Source organism: Chroicocephalus ridibundus, chromosome 5 (genome assembly GCF_963924245.1).
Source record: "Chroicocephalus ridibundus chromosome 5, bChrRid1.1, whole genome shotgun sequence".
In the NCBI taxonomy this organism is placed as follows: domain Eukaryota; kingdom Metazoa; phylum Chordata; class Aves; order Charadriiformes; family Laridae; genus Chroicocephalus; species Chroicocephalus ridibundus.
The window spans coordinates 13,244,663-13,272,418 of record NC_086288.1 but is presented as its reverse complement, the minus strand read 5'-3'; the positions used below and the strand labels follow the sequence as shown (position 1 = coordinate 13,272,418).

At 41.0% G+C, this 27,756-nt stretch overlaps 1 protein-coding gene across 1 annotated transcript; it reads right to left on the bottom strand.

Annotated features, from left to right (window-relative positions):
• MGARP (mitochondria localized glutamic acid rich protein) lies at window positions 1–27,292 on the bottom strand. The gene is made up of 8 exons (XM_063335656.1): window positions 27,102–27,292; window positions 25,362–25,465; window positions 24,233–24,335; window positions 21,764–21,766; window positions 19,390–19,623; window positions 4,749–4,907; window positions 4,010–4,058; window positions 1–2,114 (listed from the first exon to the last, which is right to left on the bottom strand). Exons 1-7 carry the CDS (start codon window positions 27,184–27,186, stop codon window positions 4,012–4,014), a joined length of 735 nt encoding a protein of 244 aa, XP_063191726.1. The 5' UTR covers window positions 27,187–27,292; the 3' UTR covers window positions 1–2,114; window positions 4,010–4,011.
• Between the last annotated feature and the right edge of the window lie 464 nt (window positions 27,293–27,756).

Genomic DNA, 27,756 nt, shown 5'->3' with positions numbered 1-27,756 from the left:
CACGGTTATTGACTATTTATTTTGAAGAGCAGCCATCTGTGAATTGCAAAATATCTCTGTTGTTAATCTAGGATAATCAAGGGCTGAAGCAGACCATGCTGTGCTGCATGTCATCACAGGTAGAGTTTTGTTCTCAAGAGTAGTGTCCTTTTTATAATTAAAAAAAAGGGGGGGGGGATCTCTGACATGAAGCATACGTACAGGCTATCCTGGGACTCTTAGATTTTTTGAAATCAAAAAGATTAAAATCTTTGGAAAGCACGTCATAGGTTGTGTTTCAATTCTTCAGGCATCTCTTCCCAAGGGCTAATATATTTTGCCATGTACCAGAGCAGTTCCAAAGAAAAAGTGACATTCAGCAAAGCCTACAATTTCAGAAACCCTACTGCCAGCTGCAGAAATTAGAAACAGTTTATTTTACTGGGAATAAGTGAAAATGATGAAGTGGAACATTTAAGAATATGCATCCATCATAGGATGTTTAATCTACCAGATAAATAAAGATAGACTCTCATCCAAAAATATCAGTCTAAGACTTTTATTCCAGTAGCTTTGTCTACAAAAATTGCTTTTCGTCACGGTGGCTTTATCCGTTAAGCAGAAGGCTGTGGTATGGCTTCTTGAAGCTCAGGAGCCTGATTTTGCCTCTGCATTATTCCAGTTATTCCTAAGCAGGTATGGGGGCAATAGGCTGCATTTTTGTTGGAATGCTGTTACAATTTGCCTTCCGATGGGGAAAGGAGCATGTGTTGCTTTGTGCCACGGGTAGGAATGTCATAATGCTGTGATTTCCCTTTCAGCATTTTTCCAAAGTTCTGCTTGAAGAGTAAGCAGTCAGATGCACCTTATAATTCACACTTTCTGTATAAATTGTGTATAATTCACCTTATTTGGCCCCGGTTTAGAATTATCACCATTCTGTCATGGCTGTAATATGTCTCAGTAAGAATTCTGTAGTAGGTGCACACACATGCACATAGCAGCACAATGGAGGGTTAGGAGTACAGCGTGATACAAACTCATTATTCATTACAGATTTTTTCATTATTAAAGCAATACTAAAAAGAGAAGATTATTTAGCTATTCTGTTCTTTATTAGTCCCTAAGAATCCTTGTCCATTTGAACACCTGTGGCATAGCCTTCCACAGGATTTTGCTGGCCATCTGTGAGCGGTCGGAGAGCAGCTTTACCATAGCCTAAATAGCTTGTGATTTGTACAGGAGTGTTCTCTCAAAGCTCCGTGTTGTCATGCCACCGCTGCATGTCACTGCTAAGACAGAACAACACAGAAAGACTACAGCAAGATGAATAAGGTTTGGTAGGAATAGGGCCCAGCACCTCCAAGGTAGGAGCCACCACTTCCATCAATGATGATAACTTCAAGCGGTGCTACTTTGATTTTCATGCTATAAAGTACCTATTGCTACTACTTGCAAACAGGTTTTGTTCTCAAAGCAGGAGCCTTAAAAATACTTACTTCTGGATATTATTGTGCAAGGAAGGATAGCATCAAAAATGTTTATGGAGGGGAAAAATTAGATCTTGTACAGACAAATGTCCTATGCTTACAATTGCAAATCCAAACTCAGGAGCAAACAAGGTTGTTATTTTCCCTGTGACCCGATTTAAAAACACTAACAGGTCATTTGTATAAGTTTTTAACTTAGTTAAAACCTTTTCCTTACATTTTAGCATGGACTGTTACAATGGTATAATGATGCACCACAGTTTGGACCAAAAGTAAGAAACCGATGTACATAACGAGACAACAAAGACCTAGAATGAGTTCACTTGACGTGGTTTCAGTTAAGTCTACCGCTTCTCTTAGCACATGTATTTATTACATGCTGGGTCGTGCTTTGACAGTTATTACTGGATGCTACTTTTTAAAGCAGAGATGTTAATCACAGAAGCGTCTCTCTAACCAACTTAAATCGTATTAGGTTGTCTGCTGCAGCAATGAATACTGGTCCTAAGGAGCAGTGTGTGGTGTGACAAACTGCACAATTTCTTTTATGTCTCCAAGGAAGATTATGAGGTTTCACACAGGAATCAGATGGTTGATTGCCACGAATATTTCCATTAAACTTTTCAAAGGCTTCAGTGCTGCTTACTGGGAAAAAGAAAAAAGAATCTGGTTGAGAGGAAGCAACAATAAAAGATGTTTAGCAACAGACTTGATTCATCAGGTCTTTTTCTTTGCAAACATTCAAAGCACACTGTAGATTTGACTGCAGGTTATCAGTTAAGTGAATTACAGCATATAAATACCACTGCTGCGTAAATCATGCTTATCTGATGGCTTCTGAAAACTTGTTCTGCTACCACCAACAAAGCCCAATTTCAAGGAACCCATCATCTTAAGCCGCGTTGCTCAGGTACAAATGAATTCCCCTGCATGCTGGACACATTCCACTAAGCCCTATTTCTACAAATAGTTACTTGCTTAACTTTAAGCACAAGGTAAACCAATTGTGTTTGCTGAGATTACTGATATAAGTAGCTTCATAGCTGTGTGGATTTGGGGCCAACGGCCACACACAGTAGAACGGCTATACTCTGAAAAGAAAGGGGAACAATAGTATTTTCTTATTCAGGCATGCTCTCAGCATCTATTCAAGGCTTCATCTGAGGACTTCATCCATTACTACTACTTCTATCCCTTCACCAAATAATCAGTATCTTTTTAAAAAGTTAACTGGATGCTGATTTAATTCTCACATCAATATTCTTTTGATTTTTTTTTTCCTTTGAATTGCTTAAAAACTATACCGTGTTTTAATGCAAACTCAAAGTTAAGGTCCATATGCTAAAGTCCTTATGATCAAAACATACACTAACTAAATAAATTCTTTCCTGACTGGGAATGCATGGTGGCTTTTGACTTGTACATTAGAAAAAGTCAGCCAGCAATCTTCCAGCACTGAGTAGTAAAATGTTTTATAAACATTTTTTCCCCCACCAAGATCAAACTGGAACTCAGTAAGAGACTCTTTTTGTAACCTTGTGAAGTAATAAGAAGTAATTTTTTTATTTTTTTTTCCCCCAAAAAGACCTCAAGCGGTTGAAGCAGAATTCAGTGGACCTGTATTCTGGTAGCAGATTCATCTATTTCCAATTCTTTCCATCAAAGGTGCTTCCTACAGTTGCCTTTCCTCCCACTCCCACCCCTTTCAGTTACCGACTCTGCCTTCATCAACTGAATTGACTATATTGGGTATTTGTTATCTAAATCAAAATCTCAAATAACAATGCAATAATTTTTCAGGCTGCAAGATGCTTACAGGAAAAAAAAAAAAAAAGATTCCTAACTCTATTGCTTTCTCTGTATTGCTGCATTTATGTGTCCCAAAGTGGAGACAATTTCTTGGTAACTTATTTTTCTGATGTGGTATCCTCAGGTGTAATAAGAACATTGTGGACAAAGTTTTGTGTTCTATAAAGTAATAAAGGCAACTGAGCACGATACTAGCAAAATAGTAAGAATATTCTATTCAATATTTTCATTAGCACAAACTGAAAGTGCAGGGAGACTAATTGTGAAAAAATGTCTTTAAAAAACACAGTCCAGAGGGTTACAACTTCACTGTGTTTACTCTGAGGATAACAAGAGAAGAGTTCACTTGTAAAGGGCAATAATCCAGAAGTCCAGTATCTATATAATTTAAATCAATGTCCGAAGAACACTTTTTGCTTAGAAGAATGTTACAGCTCTGGGGCCTTTATCCAGCTTGCCTAGGACTAAGATAAAGCTATAAATAAATACCTAGCATAATAATTGACATAGAAAAATTTTGCTCACTAGCCTCTAAAAGATGCCAACAACGGTTCCCAAACAATAAGAAATACTTCAGTTAAGTTCTTTTTTGCAGTGTAGTCATTGGGAGCAGAAATCCAAATTCACCATGAGAGTACCTGCGCAGACCGACCCCATGCTGCAGTTGCCCCTAACTGAGAAAAGAAGAAAGGGGAACAGCAGGAAACCACGCGTGCAATTGTACTGTGTACCTTTAGGGTTCCTTGGCAACTTCTTCAGGTGTCTTCTCCTCCGCAGAAACTGCAAATGGAGGCAAAACACCAGTGAGAAACTTTGGAAAGAACTTATTCAACAACAAATAGTCAAGTAAGTTGTTTCCTTTAGTCCAAAGGATGCTTTGGACCAAAGGGATACAATTTACAAAGTCGTATTAGGTATACAGACATTTTTCCTTTCAGCTTTTTAATTCTAATTGTAAAAGAGTTTAGAGGCCAAACTTCTAAACTCCTTTGAAAATCTCCACAGTGATGATTTTAACACACCTTTTTCTTCGCATTCAATTATATAATTCCTCTGCAATAGCAATATAAGATCATTTAACTGAAACATTGTAAGGTTTATAAATATCACGTTGTCTATTTTCCTTCACAGCAACGTGATTTAAGGGAATTCTATCTTCCAAATTAAGTCAGATGTTAAAAAAGCGTGTTACATCATATGAAGCACAAGGGAGAATTTCTTGTTCTTAATGAACTTCACATCTAGCCACTTAGCAGGGCACCGAGCTTAAAACACCCCTGCCTATTTCCACTATACAGCATATAATTTCAAAATTAAATTTTCTGCTAACACTATGACGCCAAACACAGTCATCGCCAGCAGCCACATTGCATCACTCGAGTTCTGCATGCTCTGGCAGTCAGTTCCATGCAAACAGCCGCTAGTGCTTTTGGGAGACAAAACATTTCAGACCCAGCTGCACTCGTGCACCTTCTGAAGTTTGTCCCGACTCCTCAGCATCAACATCCTGGCTCTTCAAGGATGTGTCAGAAATCTCTGGAGCTGCCGAGGCTTCTCCTTCCTTGACACTGTCTAAGTTTTCCTCATGGGCAGAAGAAGCTGCAACATCCAAGACTTCACTCACAGCTTCTATGAATCAAATTAGAGAGATAATTTTCTTGTCTTTCCATTCACTGGCACAAATGAGGGGGAGCAGTCAAGGCCCACAACGCATGAGGTACCTGCCTAGCCCACGTGTTTGAAGTAACTGGAGGCAACAGGACCTATCGGATGATTACATTTTATCATGCAAATAAGAGTTTGCAAAAGTGGAATTCCAGGGAAAGTCTGTTCCCAACCCTGGGGCAGAAAACTATAAACATAAGCTATTTTCATGCACTTAGACAAAGGTAAGCTAGAAGTCTCTAACATGTATATTCTTTTGCAGATACCCTCATTTTATTTTCTGATTTCTGTTAATGATGTGCAAGATACTAATGGTAAAGTTTCCATGGAAATAATCCTAGTCTGATCAACACCATAGGACATTACACATACACTCCACATAACCTTGCAAAGACATCATGGGTAATTTTAATGCAGAGATGTCCTAACTTCAGGCTGAAGGTTCAGCGTGCGATTCCAGGGTAGCATGATTGCCAACTAGCCGTTTTTCCATACTCCTTAAGGAAAAAGCAAACTATCTGTACAGAAAGTCTGTAATAGGTAATATGTCAATACACAGATACACTCTGCAGGGAGACTGAAGACCTCACCCAGCAGTTACACGTTAACTTTTACTTGAGTAAATTCTCTCTTACCATATTCTTCTAACCTTCCTGTTGGAGGTCTCCATCATCACACACCTTAACTGCTCGGCAGGATAAGGTTTGCAGGGGCTTCGTTCTTACAAATTGTGTCCTATACTAAGGTACATGTATATTAAATACAGCTAACTAAACAGCTTCATTAGACGTTCAATACAAGCTGTAAATCGTTCTGTAGAGCTAGCACCCCATGCCTTTTCCCAAATATCAGCTTGCAGCTATTTAAATACAACGTATTCTAAACATCAACTATTTCACTTTATTTTGCAGAACGCTGACTGAATTTTGAAGAAGCAACAAAAAAAAAAAAAATCAGGAACTGCTACCTTTGCCTTTATCAGGAACAGCTACGCAATAAAACCAGTACATTTGAAATTCAGAACATTTGATATTTTATAGCTACTATTACTTGATGTAATGCAACGTATTTGCTATGGTAACAAGCTGCTGGTCTTGAGTTTGTAACACCAAACATTTAGTTTATATTACCAAAAACCTGCTCTCTGGCTTACAGCATTTCATCTTGCTAATTTTTGTTTATTTCTTGTGATGTTTCAGTCTTTTAATTTCTTTTGCACCAAGAAGAGTAAATCAGGAAGCCAGTGGAGGGAACAACATGGACTTTCTGCTTTTTCATAAAACCTCATTTCCTTTGAATGGAATTGTGTTTATTTGTCACCTACAGGAATACCTGCCTTGAAAACAAACATTAACGCTTATATGACGTGTACTGAACGATTTCTCTGGTCTGAAGTATTCTTTCTGGCTATCAGAAAGGCAGCCTACTGCAACAAAACATGGATTCCTCCTGATGCGTCCATCCAGGTCTCTGCAGAACCGTCACTCCCTAAAATACAGAGGGCCTTGTTGTGACATTTTTGAAAACCTGTGTCTGTAGATATGAGTAATTGTCCTTGGTCCGCAGAAAACTCCAGCCGGTACTTTCTTTTTTTAGAAATCCAAGTGGCTTTCGCATCCGTTCCTTGAGCATTCGTGGCTGCAGTGTTGTAGGAGCCACCTTCCTGGCGCCACAGCGGAAGTGCTCGTTGCGAGAAGAGCAAGCTGGCAGTAGCTGGGGGTCCAAGCGCGCTTGCTCACAGCAGCGCCAGAGGTGGCAGCTTGTACTAGGTCATTATCCATGCCTTAAGGCATTATCTCCAGCAGGGATCCAGACTGGCCCATGAACGTCATTTTGGCATCATTTCTTGGGCCGACTGTAACTCCAGCAAGCTATCTGTCTTCTGGTGCTTTGACCACCATGAAAATAAGAACCAGTCTATAACCACAAAGGCTATTTTAAGCATTAATCTGACAAACCGAAACAAATCTCGGTGAATTTTTTGGTGGTTTGTACACAGCTCGGTCTTGGAACACAGGCTCTGTATCCCACTCACGAGGTCAACACGTTTTCCTCTGTCCCGAGGAATCGCTGCGATGCCAGGGCAGCACCAGGTGAACGGTGACCTGGCAAACCGAGAACGAGTGCCCCCGCGTCTTTCAGAATGGGGGCTGCCATGGCCCCTTCCCTGCGGGAACACCAGGCAAACCGCCCCGCTCCCTCGCCACCTCTCTACTGATCAGCTGGTAGCACAAAGCAGTGTATCCTTATCCTTTCAGTTTCCCTGGATGTTAAATTTCATCTCAGTGCTACTTCCCCCCTACTCCTCGCCTTTTTTTTTTTTTTTTTAATCTGCGTGCATTTCACATTTTTTCAGACCAGTTTAATCTCTCGCAGTTGTTCCATGTAAAATCCTGCAGTAGCACCCGATTTCACAAAAGAGATTTTAATCCATGCCTGGTACAATGACGACTCATTTTCCATAATCCTTGGAAGAAGGATTTTACTTTTCTGTCTGTTCACTTATCGCAAAGTCGTTAACAACGCTGTCGTGAAACTCTACAGCAATTAATAGATGTAATTGAAATAATTTCTAACTTCTTTTAATTCAAATACTACTAAATTTAAGCTTCTTTATTTTTCCAGAATCAAGTTACGGCATCTTAACTAGTTCTGTGTTGTTTTCTGAATAACGATCAGTTTGAAATTCTGCAGTCCCCGTATTTCCTCGTGCAGCGATCACTATGAGACATTTTGTCTATTTATGCCAGTTTTCTTACAATTTCTACAGGCTTTAAGTGAACAAAATAACCTGCATTGTGCAACTGCTCCTCTGCAATGAAGGCACGTGGTGTCTAAGTGCTGTTAGTATTATGCTTTCGGCCGAGTGCCCGGCTGCTTTGTTATTGATGTTACACAATACCACTACAGCTCCTTAACATCTTTAAGAAAACACCTACTTGCAGCATTCCAGTCAAATTGGTCTCGGCCTTTGCATATAATATTAGATTTTTTTTCTGAAAAACGGGTATTTATTTTTCTTATGCTTTTTCACCAGGCATTTGTCAATTTTAAGTTTTCCCCTGAGATAAGTAGCAAAGCGCCAATATCAGCCGGTACAGTTTTCTTCAATTTTGCTAGGCATTTGTATATACTATTGCACTTACCGATCTAAATTAGGAGCTCAATTTTCTTGTGATTTCAGCAAAAAATACTATATAATAAGAACTTCAAGCCTCAGAGAAATCGAACTAATCACCTCTACTAAGCGTAGGCAAGCGGTTAGGCTTTGCGTATTGCATCAACAGCTGTTCTGAAAGCATTCAAAGGGATTTTAACATACGGAGGATTTTGAGGACAGTCGTGCTCAGGCTAGTCAGAGCCCTTGACGTATTTCCACTACACAACCATCAGTACAGAACTCGGCATTACCCGTAACACCGGACCCTAACAAAAATACCACCTGCTTCTTCCCAGGGTAGCTAGAGGCACTCTCAAGTGCTCGTTAGCTCCTCTGCTTTACGAGTTAACCAGTTTGAGAAGAAATACGTCCTTCCAAATCGCACAGGCAGGAACAGAACACGACTGGGCAAGCACCAGCAGCACATTACTTATGCACCACACACAATACCAAACCATTTATGTTACGAAAACACATCTGGTTTGAGTTGAGTAAATACAGAAAAGGAAATTGATTTTACAGACAAAAGGAAATTAGGTTTTTGTTTTGTTTTGTTTTTTTTAAAATAAGGCAGCAGCATTAGGAAGCTCCAGTAGCTTATTAGCACAATATCCAACATCTAGTTCCACCTAGAAATATAATTTTTTAGGAAACTATCATTTCAGTGAAAAAAAGAAAGCTGCTTCCAGTATAAAGTAGTTATTCCTGCAGTCTTTAAAGACACAATTTTTACTCTTGCAAGTGCTAAAGTTGCAGCACTGCGAGCGCAGGACTCCACATGTCTGTGCACTCACAGCAGAACCGAAAACAAATCCAGGGTGCTTCTGCATCCTCATGATCGTCAATTGAATTGTCTGAATTTTAGCGAGCTCAGCATTCCCCCGGCAGAACAGAGAAGCACAGGCAGGGAGTGGCACGCCCTGTGTGACTGACTCGTCTTTGCTCCAGCTAATAATAAAAAAGAAAAAAAAAACCCACACGCATATTAACTTTCTCCTGCTAATAATAAAAACACCCAACACAAAACTCCCCGGATGGTGATTGATTTCCAGAACTCAAACCCTACAGCTTCCATGGCCTTTTCCCCCTTTCCCCAAAAGCTTTTCAAACCATTTCAAAGAAGCTTTCCCGCTTTCCCGGGGGAGCTGTTCTGCAGAATCAGCCTGGATTTTTGTCTGGGACACAAAGCTCTAGTCTGAAATTAAACGGGCTCACGCGGGCAGTCACGTCCTGCCACCTGGGAAGCAATACGCTGTAGGGTGACCTTGAAGCAGGCAGGTGAAAGGGAGGTATGGCGCAAACTGGGTTGGCACTAACGGCAATAAGAGGAATCTGAAATATGCCAAGAACTTGGTTCTTGCAAGAATTTTTGTAGATTTTTTGTTTCTGATAGCATTCCTACAGGGTATGCGTCGTCAGGCTTTAGCGTTCAGTGTTCACAAAGCTGGGTTTTCCAAGCTGTGTTTCATACCACACGTGTGTGGTGAAGTTTCATGTGTGTGAAAGCTAACAAAGCGCACTACCAATTGTCCAACACCTATGTATCACTTCATACGTCAGCTTTCATCGACCGCAATTCCCAAAGAAAGCAGTAGGATGTATGAGATCAAGGAGAAAAAGAAACAAATATTTGACTTATTTACTTATTCTACACGGCTGCAGTCATGTCAGTGTTGCCAAGAGAAGCAAGCAGACGAGTCGAGAGTGAGAAGTTCTGCTCCTCCACCCAAGCAAGCTTGGACTGCTCTGGGACCAAGGTACACCTTCCCTTTGTTCCGACACTGAAGTTTTTTCAAGGCTAATTTAAACTGCTGCTTTAAAGCTTAGAGCAGCCCTTCAAAAAAACCAAAAAAAATCAACCATGTTAATGTGAGGGTCAGGTCTTCACGCTTTCACTGAAGTAGCAGCTGGCTGGCGACTAATTGTTAAGAAAACAAACTAAATTAAATTTATTTTACATATAGAAAAAGAATTCTTCTAGAAAGGGAAGAACTGCTTCACGTCTCTCCAGGTAAAGCACTTTATTTTCACATGTTAAGAGAAAGATATATTTCTTTCACAAGATAGAGGAAGCTGTCTCTCACAGAGCAGCACTAAAAGAAGGAAAAGTACAAATTTTTAAAAAAGCATGAGGGCACTCTTGGAATTCAGAACTTCACTCCTACGGCAAAAGTTTTACCACTTCTGTCCAGTCAGCTCAGAGCTGCTGCAAATGCTGTCCTTGTTGAGAGTGCTTTTGTGTTGAAACTTTATTATTTTTAGTACCTATTGATACCAATTTATAGACGACTGACACAAACACCCCGTAGGCAGAATTAAACTAACTTGTATATTGTATTTTTAAGTCTTACTGGAGTTTAAGCTTTTACCTTGTATTTTTGAGTGGCTTTGTAAGTATGTTTTCCTTATTTACAATACATATGGAGAAGACAGTTGTTCCAGATTTTAAAATTAAAGCCATATTCAATTTTTTTCCTTGCTCAGGAGAGGTGGGGATTTTTACCCCCCTAGGATGGAAGTTTCATAACAAAATTATCCGAGATAACCACAGCCTTCTCAGGAGCACAGCCTGGTTTTTTCCCCCCACTTTTGTATTTCCCTACTAATATATTTAAAACTATCGTATTTTTATTCTAATCCTAATCCTTTGATTCATTTTAAAAAGTGGTATTTCCAGCTAGAAACAGCCACAAAAAAAAAAATCTGAACAGGCACTGGTTTCCTGCAATTTTTAAAGATTATCTTAAAATACACTTTTCTGAGCGAAGCATTTCACTTAAAGCAGTACCCTTCATACCACGAATTACTTTTTTTTAAGCAGTCAAGATGAGGCTGGTATCTGTAATACAGAACGTCAGGTTCAATTACTTTAAAAAATATTATTTGCAGAAGAATTTGGCTTTATAAAGCTAAAATAATACAAGTTAGCCAGCATAATACAAATGGAATCTGCCTGGAGCACACAAACCAAAGCTGGGGTACAAAACAAGGCTTTGATATTTCAAGCTGTCTATAACATAACCAATGTCACATACTAATTCCAAAGCCGGGGGGGGGTGGGGAAGTCAAATTTCATTCTGAAAACTGAAACAGTATTTCATTTAGAGTCTTTCAGAGAACTACTCACACTGGAATGTGATGCTTTTGTTTAAATAAAGCTTCTTCTCGGTAAGGTCCACCGAGGGTCTCAGGATGTCCCCTGAAACGTTAGGGCAGGCAGAGCAAAAAATTCCCTTTCCTTTTCATAACAGAATTCACTTTTAAATAAAAGTCAAATTCTGCCACGTTTGGAAAATAATTCAAGAATATATTTGAGAAAGACTGTAAAATAGAGCACAACAGGTGGGGATACCTGGCTCCCTCAGATCTAATCCAGGGGAGAACACAGCAGTAGCAGTAAGAAACTGTGATTGCCTTTAAGACCAACTTAACATATTTTGGTTCCGTCGTCAGCTTTAAGGAAAACAGAAAACAAGTTCGTTCAAACAATGGCTTCTGATCTAAATCCTGAGGTGGCGGTGACAGCTAAGGTCCCCTTCCTTCCTTTCCTCAGAAGCCACCTGCCACCCCAGGTATGGCTGACTTGGGTTCAGCACCTCCTCCCTCCGCTTACAGGGGCTCAACTCCCCCATCATCCACATCAGCAACAGAGAGAGGGGGAAGTAACCATCACCGAGTCAACTTGGGGCAAAACCGGCAAAACTGTGCATGTGCCCCTGTAAAGTGAGCAGGTGCTTCAGGCTTCATTGGCCAGGAAAACACAGGGAACTCAGCACAGAGGGCTTGCAGAGATACCCACCAGGAACATCCCAAGCACCAGGAACATCCCTCAGGACTACTTGAAATGCTCTGCCTCTGCTCACTGGCATTTTATTCAGTGACCATTTAAAATCATAACCAGCTAGAGCAAGTTATCCATTTCTTCAGAAAGGAAGAACACTTAATGCTTAAACATTGGGTTTTAAAAGGAAAAGAATCTACTGGATGCTTAACCACAGACCAACACCTCTCTCCGACACTGAATTCAGCACTTCAGCTTCAGACAGGGAAAAATAAACCTCTCGGCTCTACATGCTAAAACAAATCAGGGAACTGATAATTATTGAGAAAATCACCAATTATTTTTCAGTCCTATCAGTTCCTTCAACGCACAGGACGGGAACTAGTGGCTGGTGATTGCCAAAGCCCACATTGCTCTCAAGAAGTTGTTTGTGGAACTGCCCTGGCCCGGCCACCCAGTTGTTTGGAGGCGGCACGAAGGCAGGCTCAGCTTTCCTACCTGGCAATACCTCACCAGAGCCCACGGGCCTTGGGATGTTTCTCCCTTTGGCATTTCAGCTATTCCGTAAGTTAAACCTGAACCAGAGCCCCAGAGTCTTTGAGAAACCGATGAACAAAGGAAGGCTGAGATTTCTAATAATCCTGCCACTATAAAAATATGACTTTTTCTTTTTGTAATCCAGAGAAAAATCCATGAGGTCCAGCTGAGAGCCTAAACCATGACATTATGAAGCACATTTTTAAGAAAAAAAGTTTTTTCTTCACTCCATACAGCAAGAAAAGACACAACTTCTTTCAACCAAACATTTCACAGGTTGTTTGTGCCTAAGGTAGGTCACTAGTTCCTAAGAAAAGCCTCGCTAGTTCATACTAATGACCAGAAGACTCGCTTCAAGAGAGCTTATTCTACAATGGATGATGAAAAAAAAAATAAAATCTAGAGATGCCTGTAATGGTCAGAATAAAAGCATAACACTGCATACCACATTAACCTGGAAGAGTTTATAATACCTCATATAATTTCCAGCGTATCAGTTTTTATTCTGTACCAAGGATTTGTAGCAATGAGAAGCAATTCCCGTTGTGTTTGGTCGGTTGTTTTAAACATCTAGCCACTGACTGGAATGGATCACAACAAAAACTAGTTAACATACACAGCATATATGAAAATGCACTAATAATTTGATGTATGAAATCTTTCAGGAGTTGTAAAAAACCTTTTAATTAAAAGGTCAGGCATTTTCTTCAATACTCTTCATACAAAGTAATGCACCAAGTTTTACCCACTTACATTGTTTTCAAAGGAGCAACCAAAGTTCAGGGTGTTGTTTTGTGAAAAGGATGTTTCTCTCTGCAATGAGAAACACTACCCAAAAATTAATATAAAAATCCCCATCGTTACCATTCTGGTTTGAACCGCCACTGCAGGAGAACAGAAAGGAGTCCCTCTTGCCATTTTCTCTAAAGTATTCCTTTGCATGCTGTATTTAGAGAAATTTTTCAAGTAACACAGGTAATGTTACTTAAGGTAAAGTAAATGCGAACAGTTTTTGTTGACCAAAGTGAGTTCTTGCCTTCCAATTTAAAGAAATAAAGTTATTTTAGGATTCTTTTTAAGTCTTGACAATGAGGTATAAATATTTTATTAGCAGAAAGCAGTAAGTCCATTTTCTCCTCAATAGTCACAATCATTTAGGCATTATTCACTTCATGTCCTTTTACCAGCTTTAATTTTTTTTTTAAAAGCTACTTGTCCCCTTCTTCTACAATAGACAAATAGGAAGACAGTTATTTCATGTAGTTCTCCCCCACTTACTTGTTTGCACTCTTAACTAGGACGTTCTAGGGTTTTTTTCCATTTTACTGGAATCTTCCCCCCCCGCCCCCCAGCCCCGTGAATACTGTAAAATTCTCTTTTCAGCTAGGGTGTTCAAAACCAAACAGTCTCTCCATCTACCAACTTGCGTCTTCAGATGCTCACAAGTTTTACAAAAGTCTTTTCTAAATATTGTTCACATTCTTCCTACAGAGATTTTCCAGTTATGCTACGATGACTCATCTATAAGGTCTGTTTTATGGAAGAAAAACAGGAGGAAGAGAGAAGAGACTAGTGGTCAGTGTATGGCAGAGAGATGAAAGACAAACGCAGCAGCTCAAGGGACAGACAGAAAATGATAAATGCGAAGCAGAAATACCCAACAGAAGTTCCACAGATACGGATACTTCCCCAGGAGGATAATATTCACATAATTCAACTTTCTAGAGCCTAATTTAGCCAGCTTGGTCTACCACAATCAATGAAGAGAAAAAAATCCTCTAAGAGGAGATTCAGAATAATCTGAGATGTTTCTGATCTATTCAAGCGAGGTTGAGAAGAGTAAAAAAAAAAAAAAAGTGTAATTATTTTCACAAGGTCCAAGTGCAAACAAGTGGTATAATCATAAGGGATGAGGTCTGTCCAGCCCTATCCACGCTGCGTCTTACCCCAGCACCTAAGGCTGCAAAGAGCTGTAGGTCGCGCAGCTTTTCCGCCTTCCTCCATCTCACACAAACAAAGGCCTAGAAGGATGTGTTTGTTCTGCCGAGCAATGTCATTCTGAAAGCCTCCAAGTATGAGCAATTGCAAATGACTTTGAGGACTTTTCGGCAATCTTCAAAATATTCCCAGTGCCAGAGCATTTGAATACGCACCCAGAGTTTGGTAACTTACCAAGCAAAAACAATGTACACTGACCACGTTGGGTGTTTTTGTCCAGTTGGCATCACTGTGTGATCGGGTCAGCAAAAGTCCTGCCCAGCGCAGCCTGTATTTGTTTCTCTAGGCTGCAGACAACTGGCATTGTAATGCCATTCGGAGCTTAGCATGGAGAACTCTGGCACATTCACACGTTAATCCTCCCCAAACCTCATTACTCACTCAAATGGTGTTTGAAATAACAGAGAAGAGACCGTGTCCTTCAATACTTACAAAATTAGAAGAGAACTTATGCTACAGAACTCAAGAGTCCAAGAAAGCACAGTTTTGGGCTAATTGGTTTTGCTATTCCAGTTGATAACGCCTAAACATCAAGCCTCAATACTAGATTTGGAGAAAAGTTTCTAGCGGCAATCCAAAAACTAAAAATCACAGATGCAACCACACTGCCTAATCCAAACAGCAGCTTGCCAGTCTGTGCATTTTACAGCATTTGTTCTATCTGAAGACTAATCGATCTTAATTTATGGTCCCCAGACAGAGTACAGTAGAAGGAGAACAGCAGGAAACTTAGCAGCATCAGGCAGTAACCAAGAGTGACAGTGCAACAGTTCATGTAATAAAAAGGTACAGAAAACTAGAACTCAGAGGAAGCTAAAACCTTGGGAAAAGAGTTACATCCACAGAACATTTTTTTTGGCACCAGTATTTTACAGAATTCCAGATACCAGTAATGGGTTATAAATTGCTTAAGTTGAGGCAAGGAGAAAATTCCAGCCAGTTACAACTGTAATTAACTTTTGAAAATTGAAAATTACCCTAATTAAGTACCTACCTCCAAGGGTGTGGGGGTGTTTTGGTTTGGTTTTGGGGTTTCTTTGCACATCCATGTAGAATCACACATTTGTGTTATCTATATACATATGTACATATACTGGAGCTGGAAACAAACATCCATTAGCACCTTTCACTTCCAAACATATTACAGAAAGCCTTATAGATTAAAAGAAACAATTGCATTTGAAAAAGCAGAGGTAACAATAATAATACTTGCACCTTCATCTGCAGAAGTAACATCAAGCTACCAACAAAACTAACAAAAGTTATTTGAATAAGTGTTCTTTTTCAAAGTAAGCCTGCATTTCCCTTGGCAGTTCTGAAAGAAAAATAATTCTCTACCTCAGTAAAAATGTAGATACACTTTTTTCCCCTCTAAACAGAGAGAACACAGATGACGAGAATGGTTAAATACAAAATTGAAAGGGATTTTAATTATAAAATTACTTTTTAAAAAAACACAAATAGCTGTTGACTGCAGGTACGCACTGAACAGAGTGGTTCATAGAGAGCAGCGAACTTTTGAATCAAAATGCCATCAGCTTATATTTCAAGTATTACGCCAGTGGAAACCAGCTTTTGCCTAGCTTGAAGGAAAGGGGTACTGGTTTAAGCTTGTGCGTGCGAGACCACGTGCTGCTTGTTAAACCCTTGACATGATCAAGGGCCAGAGGCCCCCGTCAATTCCTCGGAGATGCGAGGGAAGAACCACTTCAGCAGTCGTGCTGTTGTGCCGCAGATGGGACCTGGAGGAGAGGAGCAGCCAAGCGCTAAGGTGACCTGGCAGCAGGAGCCTCTGCAGCCTCCCCGGGCAGGACTCCGGTTACAGGGCAGTCACAGCGGGACACAGCCCCCATGGGGTAACCTCATGTGAACTGCTTAGGAGATCCGTAGGGTTCACCCTTGACTGAGACACACCTGTTACGAACAGTTATTTACAACAGTCTCCATTGCTGACCACTGGCATGAGATAACTGCTCTCAGAAGCAAGTTTCAACATCCCAGAAACACCAAAGAGATCAGGCAACGCCACAGCAGGGAGAACGCTCCCTGGCTCTAGACACCAGTAATTACTGAGGGGAAGTACAGCTTCTGCTGCCTGATATGAAATGCTTCAGATAATATGCGATATCTTGATTAGAGGTTGGAAGGAAGAGGGCTGAAACAACATGCAGAAGTTTCTCAACAATTTTCTATCCCACAGGTTTGCTCCCACCAGCTTTACCCCACAGCAAAGAATAATCCCTGCAGCAAGATTCGACAGAGGACACCTGAAACAATGCTTAGAATCCCTTATAAATATCAACGTTACAGAAGTGCTGTTCTAATGCTGTTTCCATAGAATCATAGGGTTAGAAGGGACCTCTGGAGACCCTCTAGTCCAACCCCCCTGCCAGAGCAGGGTCCCCTAGAGCAGGTTGCACAGGAACGCGTCCAGGAGGGTTTTGAATGTCTCCAGAGTTGGAGACTCCACCACCTCTCGGGGCAGCCTGTGCCAGGGCTCTGCCACCCTCAAAGTAAAGAAGTTCCTCCTCATGTTTAGGTGGAACTTCCTATGCTCAAGTTTGTGCCCATTACCTCTTGTCCTGTCCCTGGGCACCACTGAAAAGAGCCTGGCCCCATCCTCCTGACACCCACCCTTTAAGTATTTATAAGTGTTGATAAGATCCCCCCTCAGCTGTCTTTTTCCAGACTGAAGAGACCCAAATCCCTCAGCCTTTCTTCATGAGAGAGGTGTTCCAGTCCCCTAATCATCTCGGTAGCTCTCTGCTGCACCCTCTCCAGCAGTTCCCTGTCCTTCTTGAACCGGGGAGCCCAGAACTGGACACAGTACTCCAGGTGCGGCCTCACCAAGGCAAAGTAGAGAGGGAGGATGACCTCCCTTTGACTCCCAGGATGACCTCCTGACTTTCTTCAGGAAGTAAGTTGCCAGAGAAAATAGATCTAAGAAATCAATTTCTAATTAGCACATCCATTTTCAGTCAACACCAGAAGTAACTAACAGTTACAAGACATTATTTCATCTTACAAAATAGTAACCACTAACTACATGAAGTCGTCGTGTCTAGAATTATATTCTCAGACTTAATCCACTGATGCACAACACCTCTCAGGGAAGATCCTGGCTGCTTCCTCTTCAATAGAGCAGCAGGAGTATTTTACATACGGAAGATCCTACCCTATCCAACAATTACCAAGTATTTCTAGATAAGCATTGTGAAAGGAATATTCAACCACTTCTACATACAAGCAAGTGTCCACTCCTTAAAGGGAAATTTTGGAATTGCTCTGTAGAGCAACAGAGCTAAACACTGCAGGACATTTTAAAACACCCTGTATCTCTTAACATCTCTAATTCAATAACTTTAACGTATAACAGACTACCTCCCTTCCAAATGAAATCGTCTAAATATTACATAGAAATGGACATTTTGAAGGCTCTACTTTTAACTCTTTTAACTACTACCTTATAAATATTTTATGTGTGTTTTAACTAATACCTTAGAAATATTTTTTATATGTAAACAGTAATAGTCATTACAAATATACTTACTTCTCCTTTATATTAGCTATATTACCTTTAGCATGTTGGACCAAGTATTGTTTTAAAATGTTATTTGTAACAGATTGTTTTGCAAACAAGCGTGGGAGCTATTCACACATGATTTAAAATCCCATTCACACCTAGACCTTTCGCAAAAGTCAGCTATTTGAAGCGCTGCCCCATTTCTCAAGTTCATTTGTTAAAAAGGCAATTAAGATGCATCATTCCTCACTGGAGTCACCAAGGAAAAAGGCAAAAATAATTCCGGAATCTGCCAATACCTTTCAAGGTACTATGATAACCTCCCATGGACTAGCAATCAAAACACTTCTAATCCCAGTTTGACCTATGTTTTAGAGATATCCTCTCAAGTAGATGTTTGTTTTCTCAAAGGAAGTCAAACATAGGTGTGCAGTAAAGATTTCAAGCTGAAAACGGCTTCAGTGGTTTTCATACTTGCTACAGCCACACTGACATCTTCCCTTCCAAACCAAGGATTAGAGTGAAGTTTCTCTTTCATGATAGGCTGGCAAGTTTTTTGTGGGTTGGTTTGTTTGTTTGTTTAACTGAAGACACGAGGCCAATGTTTTCTACTTTCCTATCAACGGAGAAATTGCAATTGCTTTATGTGTGTCCCTTCCCACTTTAGCTGAACAAACCAAGAGGTATGAGGATAAGCCATTGCTCTATCCTCACAGGTTAACAGTGAATAAAAAAAAAAAAAGAAAAAATTGCTAAAAAATCACATTAAATTATAATCCCATATTTTGTGCAATTTATGGATCAGTTTGCATTTGTATTATTGTGATTTTTTTTAAACAGACAGTAAACCAAAATATTCCAAACACCCTGATAGTTCAAAATACTGAATACGTAGCTACTAATTGATTTAAGTGTTTAATACCAATTTGACATTTTATTGAATTTTGAAATTTTGAGCCTAGTATGTCCTTAACACTGGGATCATGACAACATTTTGGTTGCTATGCAGGATTCCGTTGAAGTTGCATTGACAGAACAGCTGTAATTATTTAGTGTGAGTATCTTGGGAAAGGCCACTGAAATAGCGTTTAGATTCGTTAACAAATCCTTAAGAACCAGGTCACTGAAACAACTGTTTAACCGATCACATTACATGCTCACCTTAATAGAAGATCTTACAGAAGGAAAAATAGAACGGGGTAGTAAAATAAACTTTTCATTCTACTGGTTTTAGACAGTAACTGGTGCCACAGGCAGCATGCTTCAAGAGACACTGATTTAATAAACTTAATTACCTTATGCTCATGATATGTCAAGGTAACACCTGGATCAGTTTTCACTGCAGGACAAAATCCATCAGGAATACTGATGTTTGTTCTGTAGTAAGAGGCAGAGTTTTAAGAACCCACAACACACACACACACAAAAACCGCATTCATAAGTTAACCTTGCACTGCAGCAGCTTCTGAATTTGCAGCAACTTCCAAATTAGCATCAGCTTCCTGCTGTGCTTCCTCCACAGCAGGGGGTGCATCTGGAGCCGGTAAGTCGGTCTCCCCTCCAGTTTCTGGGGACACCCCAGCACTCTCATCCTGTGCTGTAGGTCCAGCCGCAGCTGCTACATCAGCCTCTTCCGTGGCTGTCTCTGCTTCAGGGACTTCAGCTGTCTCTTCTTCATCACCTTTTAAGGATTTATTTAATACAATAAAGAAAGTAAAGTGCATGCATGCAATACAAATTCACCAACTACTTTTAACCATCATCCTCTTCTAAATTTAAAATATCAAACTAAACTTTCAGATCAGAATTTACAAACAATGTCAATAAATCAATAATTAATCCCCCCATATTGTCTAATGTGGCACCAAAAAAGATGTTTACAAGATGAGGAAACCATATTCTTGATTACCGAGTTTTGTAACTGCTTCAGTGTAATAAGAAAAGAAACTGTGGCTTAAAGCAAGTGACTGCAAAAGGTCGGAGTGCAGGGAAGGATAAAAAAGGACCCCACGAAGCATTGCTCCAAACCTGCTCTGCTGAAAGGGCCAGTGATAACGCACTCACGGGTGTCACGGGGAGCTGGAGTCTCGTCCAGTTCGCACGCAGCAGTGGAATTACCGCACTGGGAACAAGGCATTTGCTACCATACTTAGAAGCTCTTACGGAGTTTATCATCCATCAAGCTCACAGCTTAGAAGTACTGCAAGCCAAGATGTGCATTCAGTTTGCGCAGGGGTATTTTCAAGGTGGCTAACTTGGTGGGTGACAGCTACGACAATGCCAAGCCCAACAAGTGATTAGTTTCCAGATGGGTTTTGTGCCATCTCTTAGGTCTACGCTGCCACAGGTACTCTGCTGTCCCGAGTCACCCTGCTTTATTTAAAGCTATACTGAATGCACTGTGACCGCTGCAAGAGCCGTAGCACTCAAGTAAGAAAGATAAGGTCTGTAAGGCAGAATAAAACAGGGGACCCTTACTGAAACCAGGTGTAAATAAGAAAATAACTTGGTAATTTTAAGTGGCCAGCATTCGTTTTACAGGAAATATGACCACTTAGGACTGAATATTTTCCTTTTACAAGTCCCAGCTGTCTTTAAAAGACTTGTCTACGCTGCTGTAGGTCAGACTCCTTAGAATATGAAAAAAACCAGTGTTTCCCAATCATGCATTACTCCAAACTCAGCTGAGAAAGTCATTAAAAACTAACAGCACAAAGCAACAAAGATGCAATCACCATGCAAACATGCACTAGGATCAAGTTAACAAAAGAAAGTTATATACCAAGTTTTCGTTGTAAGTTTACCACCAGAACCAACTCACCACGTGAAAAAATAGAACTGGAAATAAAACTTGTAATACAGTACAAACTAAGTGAGAATAGAAAGGAGAGGAAAGCTTAAAGAGACATAGTCAGGATTTATTTTATTCTTTTGTATCTGTTTAAAAACTAAACAGCTTCATTTTAATTCTTGGCTTTCTTATGCTAGTGCAAGCCTATCTTTTTGTGTTCAGGTTTAAACACAAGTCTATTCATTGCTTAGTAAAAATCAAAGCTTTGTGTTACGCAACCTGATCATGTCCCTTTAAGAGAATGATATATTTAAAAAAAACAACTAAATTGATTACACAAAGAACAGACTAATAGCCAAGCTCAGCATTCAGAACACTTTATTGGACAGTCAAATATAGAGTGCATTCATTCAGAACAGCCAGCTTCTCAAACTCAGAACTGCCTTCCACAAAGCAGATTCAGTAATAAGCTCAATATGGTTTGGCCTTGCAAACATAGGTAGTTCTTTTAAAGTCTCACAAGTATGGAGTTTTACAATAGAAGGCATAAAGTCATCCCAAGGTAGGCTGCAAGGTACGCAATGGTGAACGACTGTCCTTTGTTTGTATTTAACTTCCTCGGGTTTGGAAAGAGATTTCCCTTGTATTTTAGGCTGGAAAGTGTAAAAGCAGAGTATAGATTAGAAAGATTGAATCAGCTTGCATCAAGTTAAAAAGAAAAGTCATTGCTAAAAAAGTAGGAAATCAGGAACAAGTTTAAAGGAGATACATGCAAATGGAAGACAAAACTCAGTATTTGCTGAATAAGCAAGTAGAATGTTCTTCAAGGCAAACATCATTTTACAGTTCAAATGACGTCCCAGATTTCCTACTGCTACTTTGACTCAGGCTTCTGTCAGGGGCTTTTTTTAAACCCCTCCCTGAATTTTAGAGTAGCTTTTGGTTAAGAAAAGCTACAGAAAATTTGCTATTAGACCTTTTTTAAATGTCTGATATCATTAACTAAAATACCACTAAGTATCATTTCAACCCTCTAAGAAACAAACAAGCCTAGAATAGCATTTGATTGTTTCTTTTGTTTTGACAGCATGGTTTGCTACATGCATTTCTTTATAATAGACATTTTGAGTTTGGAAACAAGGGGAAAATTTTCCTCAGGATGAGAAGCCACAAAAAGAATCTGGATCAGGAGAATCTCTCTCTGCTCAGCGGCTCCCTAGTATTAAGTCCTTCCAGCTAGAAATTTCTTCTCTTACCGTAAGACACGTAGCAAATACGGCATGAATGTGCTGTTTGACATGCTGCTTTTCTATCCACCACTTCATATTGTTACCAGCACTGTTTTATTACTTATTTATAAAGTAAGCTAATAGACTTGATTTTATATGACCCTAAAAGGTATTAGCTTACTTTGAGAACAGATTTTTTTTAATCGCTCTTATCAGCAATGCTGACTGTGAAAAAGCGTAAGGACTAACCAAATCTAAAGAATGCGAAGGAAAAGAAGTTGCAGCAGCACTTCTGGGAAAAGCAATACTATGGTAACACTCTGTGACAAGATACACACAAAAATACGACTATGCGGGGAACAGGGAAAAAAGGGGAGAAGGAAAGCCGTTAATTCTTTTGAGAAAGCACACAGAGGATTCCATAGGAAAAGTAAGGACAGAAACCTCTTTTGGGAGGATACAGTTGGGAATGAAGGAGGATTTTAAAAAGAGCTGATTCAACAGTAGTTCTGTATTGTGAATTGAAATTAGCTACTCAGAAGTCCAATTAAAAACTGAGTTGAGCATTTTTTCAGAAGTCCAATATTGAAAATAATGCAGGAAATAAGTTTCAACTGTGTTCACTGTATGGCCTTAGAAATGTTTCGGACTTCTTAGCATCGATAATAAGGGAGGTAATAACCATCTGCCATTGGCTGTGATGTTTATGTAAGTTATGAAGCCGTGCAAGGCATCGGATTATGGGATGTCCGGAGAGTACCCAAAGTCAGAATTTAGTAAGTTACAGAGCACTGAGTACTCTTACCCCAGTCTCGGGCAACACAGGTATAGCCTTCAGTGTGGTGAACAGCACCACTGACTCTGTGGGTATCCCACTCAAACATTTTGGGCTTGTCAAAACTCAGTACCTTGCAGAAGTGAACCTTAAGAGAGAAGAGGTAATATACTGGCATCATTTTGCATGCCCCAGAAGGTTCGCTTAATGCTTTCACATCTCCCATGTTCTTCTGACTATGTTAGTCAGAATGTAATGAGCGTAACCCCCATTTCTTCCCTGAACACCAGGCGACTAGGTCACTAGGAGAAAACACCTACTTTGGCCCTGGTTAGTTTTTTAATCTTAGGGACAAGGGAGAATTGCACTAAAATTGTGGCCAAGTTCTCATCATTTAAGGAACTAAGTTTAAAAACTGTATTGCTTCCAGCTGCTTAAGAGAAAGGAAATTAAGGTGTTTTGCCATTTAAAATCTTAAAATGCGTACTTTTTAAGTTCTTAAACCGAAGGATGTGCTGCATAACTTCAAGACTAACAACTTCAAAAGAAATAATTTTAAAGGCAGACAATTCAAAGCATGTTCTCACATTGAAAACAAAATTTAAACTCAGCATACTTATTCAAATCTATTCTTTGTGTGCATGCAAATATATTAAATCAGTTCTCCAGATGTCAGCATCAGGAAAAAATAAGAACGAACTTCAAGTGCTATGGCTTCATTAATTAATTTATTTTTTAAATAACAACTAAATAAAAACATAAAGATCCTTAGGAAGTAATTTTTTCTAATTGCTTTTCCTAGCAAGGCCATGCTTGCCAAAGTTCTATCTTTTATATTAATGCTGCTGTAACACTAATTGATGTAGACAGAGACAACATTCCATTACAAGTATTTGAACTAACATGAACTAATTATTTAAGCATGAAGAGCTAAGTGAGGATTTGCTATGCATTTAGGTGGTGTCTGCTTTTCATTTAATCCTAAATTCAAAAGGACAAAATCAAAGTTGTGGAACAAGAAATGGGTCCAATTTACAATATTTTTAAAAAACATAGTTTTTTCCTATTGAACTGTGTTCCTGGTGGCGTGTGGCCTGGAGCCAAACTGTTGGCTGAGAAAACGGTATTAACTCCTTCCCCCCCACCAAACAAAAAACCAAAACTGATTTTGACAGCATTATGCATTTAGTCAAGTTTCATTAAGCTTCCGGTAAATCAAATGCAAATACCCAATATACAATTAATGGTTCACACATCAACTCTTTCCATCCAAAGAGACTCCTGCAGATTGATCACAGGCCAGATTCACCGCCTAAACATTAAGTCCATTGCCCAGATTCGTGCAGAAATAGCTTTGTAACAGAACACTGCATAACCACCTTTGTCTTTACTCCCACTCACAGACTTGGACAGGGTTAAGGCCTGATTAGACAATCTAGAAATCTGTTCCAGACCCTTATGTACCCAGGGAACAAGAGAGAAGAGCTCAACTCACCCCTGCTTGACCAAGATTTGTTTTTCCGCCCCTCAGCTCTCTCATGAAGAATATTCATATGTTCAATATACTTGCTGCGGGATGAACTGACTACTCTGTAGGCCTGAAAGGAAATTATACCTAAACTTATTGCTACATCCCTACAAAGTTACCAAACAAAGAGACGGGAGAGGGAGAGAAGGGTTTTTAAGCGCATCTTAAAAGGCACATCAAATTATGCTAAGCAAGGTTAAAAAAAATACTATCTATTTTGCTATACTAACATATTTATACATTTCATATTTCTCCGTTGTTAGAAAGCAAACACCATGCAGCTTTCAAAGTGCTTCAGGAATTGAACACAGTATTTTAAAAGACAATTTAAAAAATAACTATAGTAAAAAGGTGACAGCAAGAGCATTTGTTATTCCTCCAGATATGCAATCACACAATTTCACCATTTTGAACATATAGAAGCTACTTACCATTCAAGAAAATTATTTTGTGGGAGAGGGAAATGTACCTCTCTGATACATGTCCTCAAACTATCTCAAATCGGGGGTGTGTGGGGGGGTGTAAGGAAGCTATGAAATGGAGGCTTTAGGGATGTGAAGCACAGAGTCTGATATATTTAGATGCAGGGAAGAGAATGATTACTGAAGAACTTGACAGAAGTAGATGTTTACAAAATTTTAACATGCTTTTTCTGAGTAATTAATATTCCCATCTTTTCCCCAATTAATGAGGTTCATAATATTCCCTTTGTGGCTCCAGACAACTTACTTCACATCTGTCTTGCCCACTTTGACATATTCTTAATGGTTGTGGTTGACAAGAAAAGCCAAGGGGTTAGAGGCAGATGCCTTACATCATCTTTGGACACACTCATTTCACATACTTTTAAATATGTTTTCCACTAAAAATGATAACAGCACTAGATATCAAAATTAAAAGTAAAACAAGTAAGCAACAGGCATTCAGTTTCGCTAGTTGTCTTAAACTGATTTTTAAGTTAGACTGTATTTAACTATGTGGTACGACACCCACATTCTATTGAGGGTTTGTGTCTTGACCACATTCTTTAACCCAGAACACACCTTATACCATGCCAACTCAGAATGCACAAACAACTCCATTCCCAAACACTTACATAAAATAAACCACCAAAAGCAGCAACACCAGCAAGCAGATAGTAAATCATGGTCTCTCCAGAAGAGCCAGGAACACTCCCAGATGACATCTGGCGAAGAGGTGCTATAAAAACCGTTATTGAAATGGATGTAAAGTGCTGCTAAAATAAGATCACAATAGAATGACGGAATCTGAACATTGCATAGGACGATTTAAAGAGCTGCACCAAAATGGAGAGGTATGTACGACATAGCGATGTTTAGTACTACTGAGTAATACAGGGCATAGTGCTTAACTAAACGAGGCTGAGCTCTTCCTAAGACTGTAAGAGTTTCTGTGAACTATGAACTACACTGTCTGCCTATCAGCTTCCAAGTACTGGATGCAGTCTATATAGACTAAGGAATTGCCCAAGGAATGTAGAAAAAAAAAAAAAAAAAAAAAAAAAAGGAAAAGGACTGCAAAAATGTTCCTGCCTAAGGGATGTAGGAGAATTAATCTGTCCTTATTCAGTCTTGCTGCAGTCAGAGGTAACAAATCCTCTTCAGTTTAAAAACAGAGCACTTTAACAAAAAGCCTTGTCCTTTGAATTCGCATTCTTTCATTCTCAAATGGACTGCTGAGATTTAGATACATGCCCATAACCTAAAGTATTGGCCAACAAGGCAGGCAGGCAGGGTTACACAATTTTTATCCCCGATTGATAATATGTTCACTATAACAGCAGCGTCAGTCATGTATGCTTGTTCACTGCTTCTGTAGTTTTGATGCTTGCTATAGCCCTGGATTCTTCCGTACATCTCAGAAGAGACCCATGAAAAACACACCAAATTCTGTTCATCAACAAAGCTTTCAGCTGAATTTCGTGACTTCGTCCCAGCTGAGTAGCACAGACGAGAAACGCCTCATTGAAAGGGTGCTCACTAAATATAAAATGGCTCCGAGCATTGCAATCGGTAGCTGCAAAAATAGTCTCAATCTCCAAATATTGCCATCGCGTGCCAGATTATGTTTAGCATCATCTGCCTCATGACACGCTTTTCAGACTCCTCTTTGGTAGGATCTTCTTACACTGACATACAGGTTCTGCAGCAGTTTCTCAGGAATGCCTTCTTCTCCCAGGCTCAGTGAGCCCGCAGCCATCCAACACGGCCAGGAGATGATTTTTTTTTTTTTTTTTTTTTTGCTACTGGTTACACAATTCCTGATGCGCCAAAAGCCATGGCTGCAACACACCGGGCTGATTCACCGTCCCTCCCTCCCTGCTAACGCTGAGGGAACCACTGCTCCCAACATCCGCCTAAGGGGGGGGGGGGGGGGGCGTTAAACCCCTTTATTTTTCTTTTCTTGGGGGGTGGAAGTGAAGATAACGGCGGCGCCCTCGCTGTGAGAGGGGGGGTTACACCTGCCCGCCACCGAGGCTGCTTCCAGGGAGCGGGAGGGGAGGGCACCGCCGCTTCTCCCAAGGGCAGGGGCTCCCCGCCGGGGATGACCGAGCAGCCGGACCCGGCTTCCCTCCCCCTCACACAGCGGGGAGCCGCGACCCAGCGCCGTAACGGACCGCGCCAACGGCTGCGCCAACGGCCGCGCCGCGCGCCCGCCGCCCCCGCCCGACCTTCGAGCGTCCCCGGCCCCGTCCCCCTCCGCGCCCCGTCCCGCCCCGCGCCTCCCCGTGTCCGTCACCCCCCCCTCCCCCGCCGCTGTCCCCTTGACCTCTAAGCCAGCCCCGGTCCGGGCTCCCCGGCGGCCCCCCGCCTACCGCGCTGCTTGAGGCGGCTCGCAGCAGAGGGAGCCCGGCTGAGGCGAGAGGCCAGCGCCTGCGAGGCGGCCCTGCAGAGGTACATAGCGGCGGGAGCCGGGGAGCGGAGCGGGCACGGCGGGGGCTGCCTGACAGGAGACTGCCGGCACGGCACGGCGGGGCGGGGCCGCGACGGAGCGCCGGTGGGCGGGGCCGGCGCTAGCCCCGCCCCGCGCCACGTGCCGCCGCACCTGGTGAGCGGCCGCGGGTGTCCGGCGCGAGCGGGGAGCGCGGCCGGGGCCGGGACGGTCGCTCGTCCCTTCGCTTCGGGGTCATGGAACGGTTCGGGTTGGAAGGGACCTTAAAGAGCATTAGTTCCAACCCCCTGCCCTGGGCAGGGACACCTCCCACTAGACCAGGCTGCTCAAAGCCCCATCCAGCCTGGCCTTGGGCACCTCCAGGGATGGGGCAGCCACAGCTTCTCTGGGCAACCTGTGCCAGTGTCTCACCACCCTCACAGGAAAGAATTTCTTGATATCTAATCTAAATCTCCCCTCTTTCAGTTTAAAACCACTATCCCTTGTCCTATCGCTCCATTCGCTGACAAAGAGTCCCTCCCCATCTTTCCTGTAGCCCCTTTTAAGTACTGGAAAGGTCTCCTGGGAGCCTTCTCTTC

Bases quoted from the DNA above. Each gene is read 5' to 3' on its own strand.
- MGARP (XM_063335656.1), bottom strand. From the start codon at position 27,186: ATGTACCTCTGCAGGGCCGCCTCGCAGGCGCTGGCCTCTCGCCTCAGC. The intron at 4,908-19,389 runs GTTAACTTATGA...TTTGATTCATAG, and splicing joins AGAAGCTGCTGCAGTGCAAG to AAGCTGTGAGTGAAGTCTTG. The intron at 4,059-4,748 runs GTGCACGAGTGC...CTCCATTTGCAG, and splicing joins GTCGGGACAAACTTCAGAAG to TTTCTGCGGAGGAGAAGACA.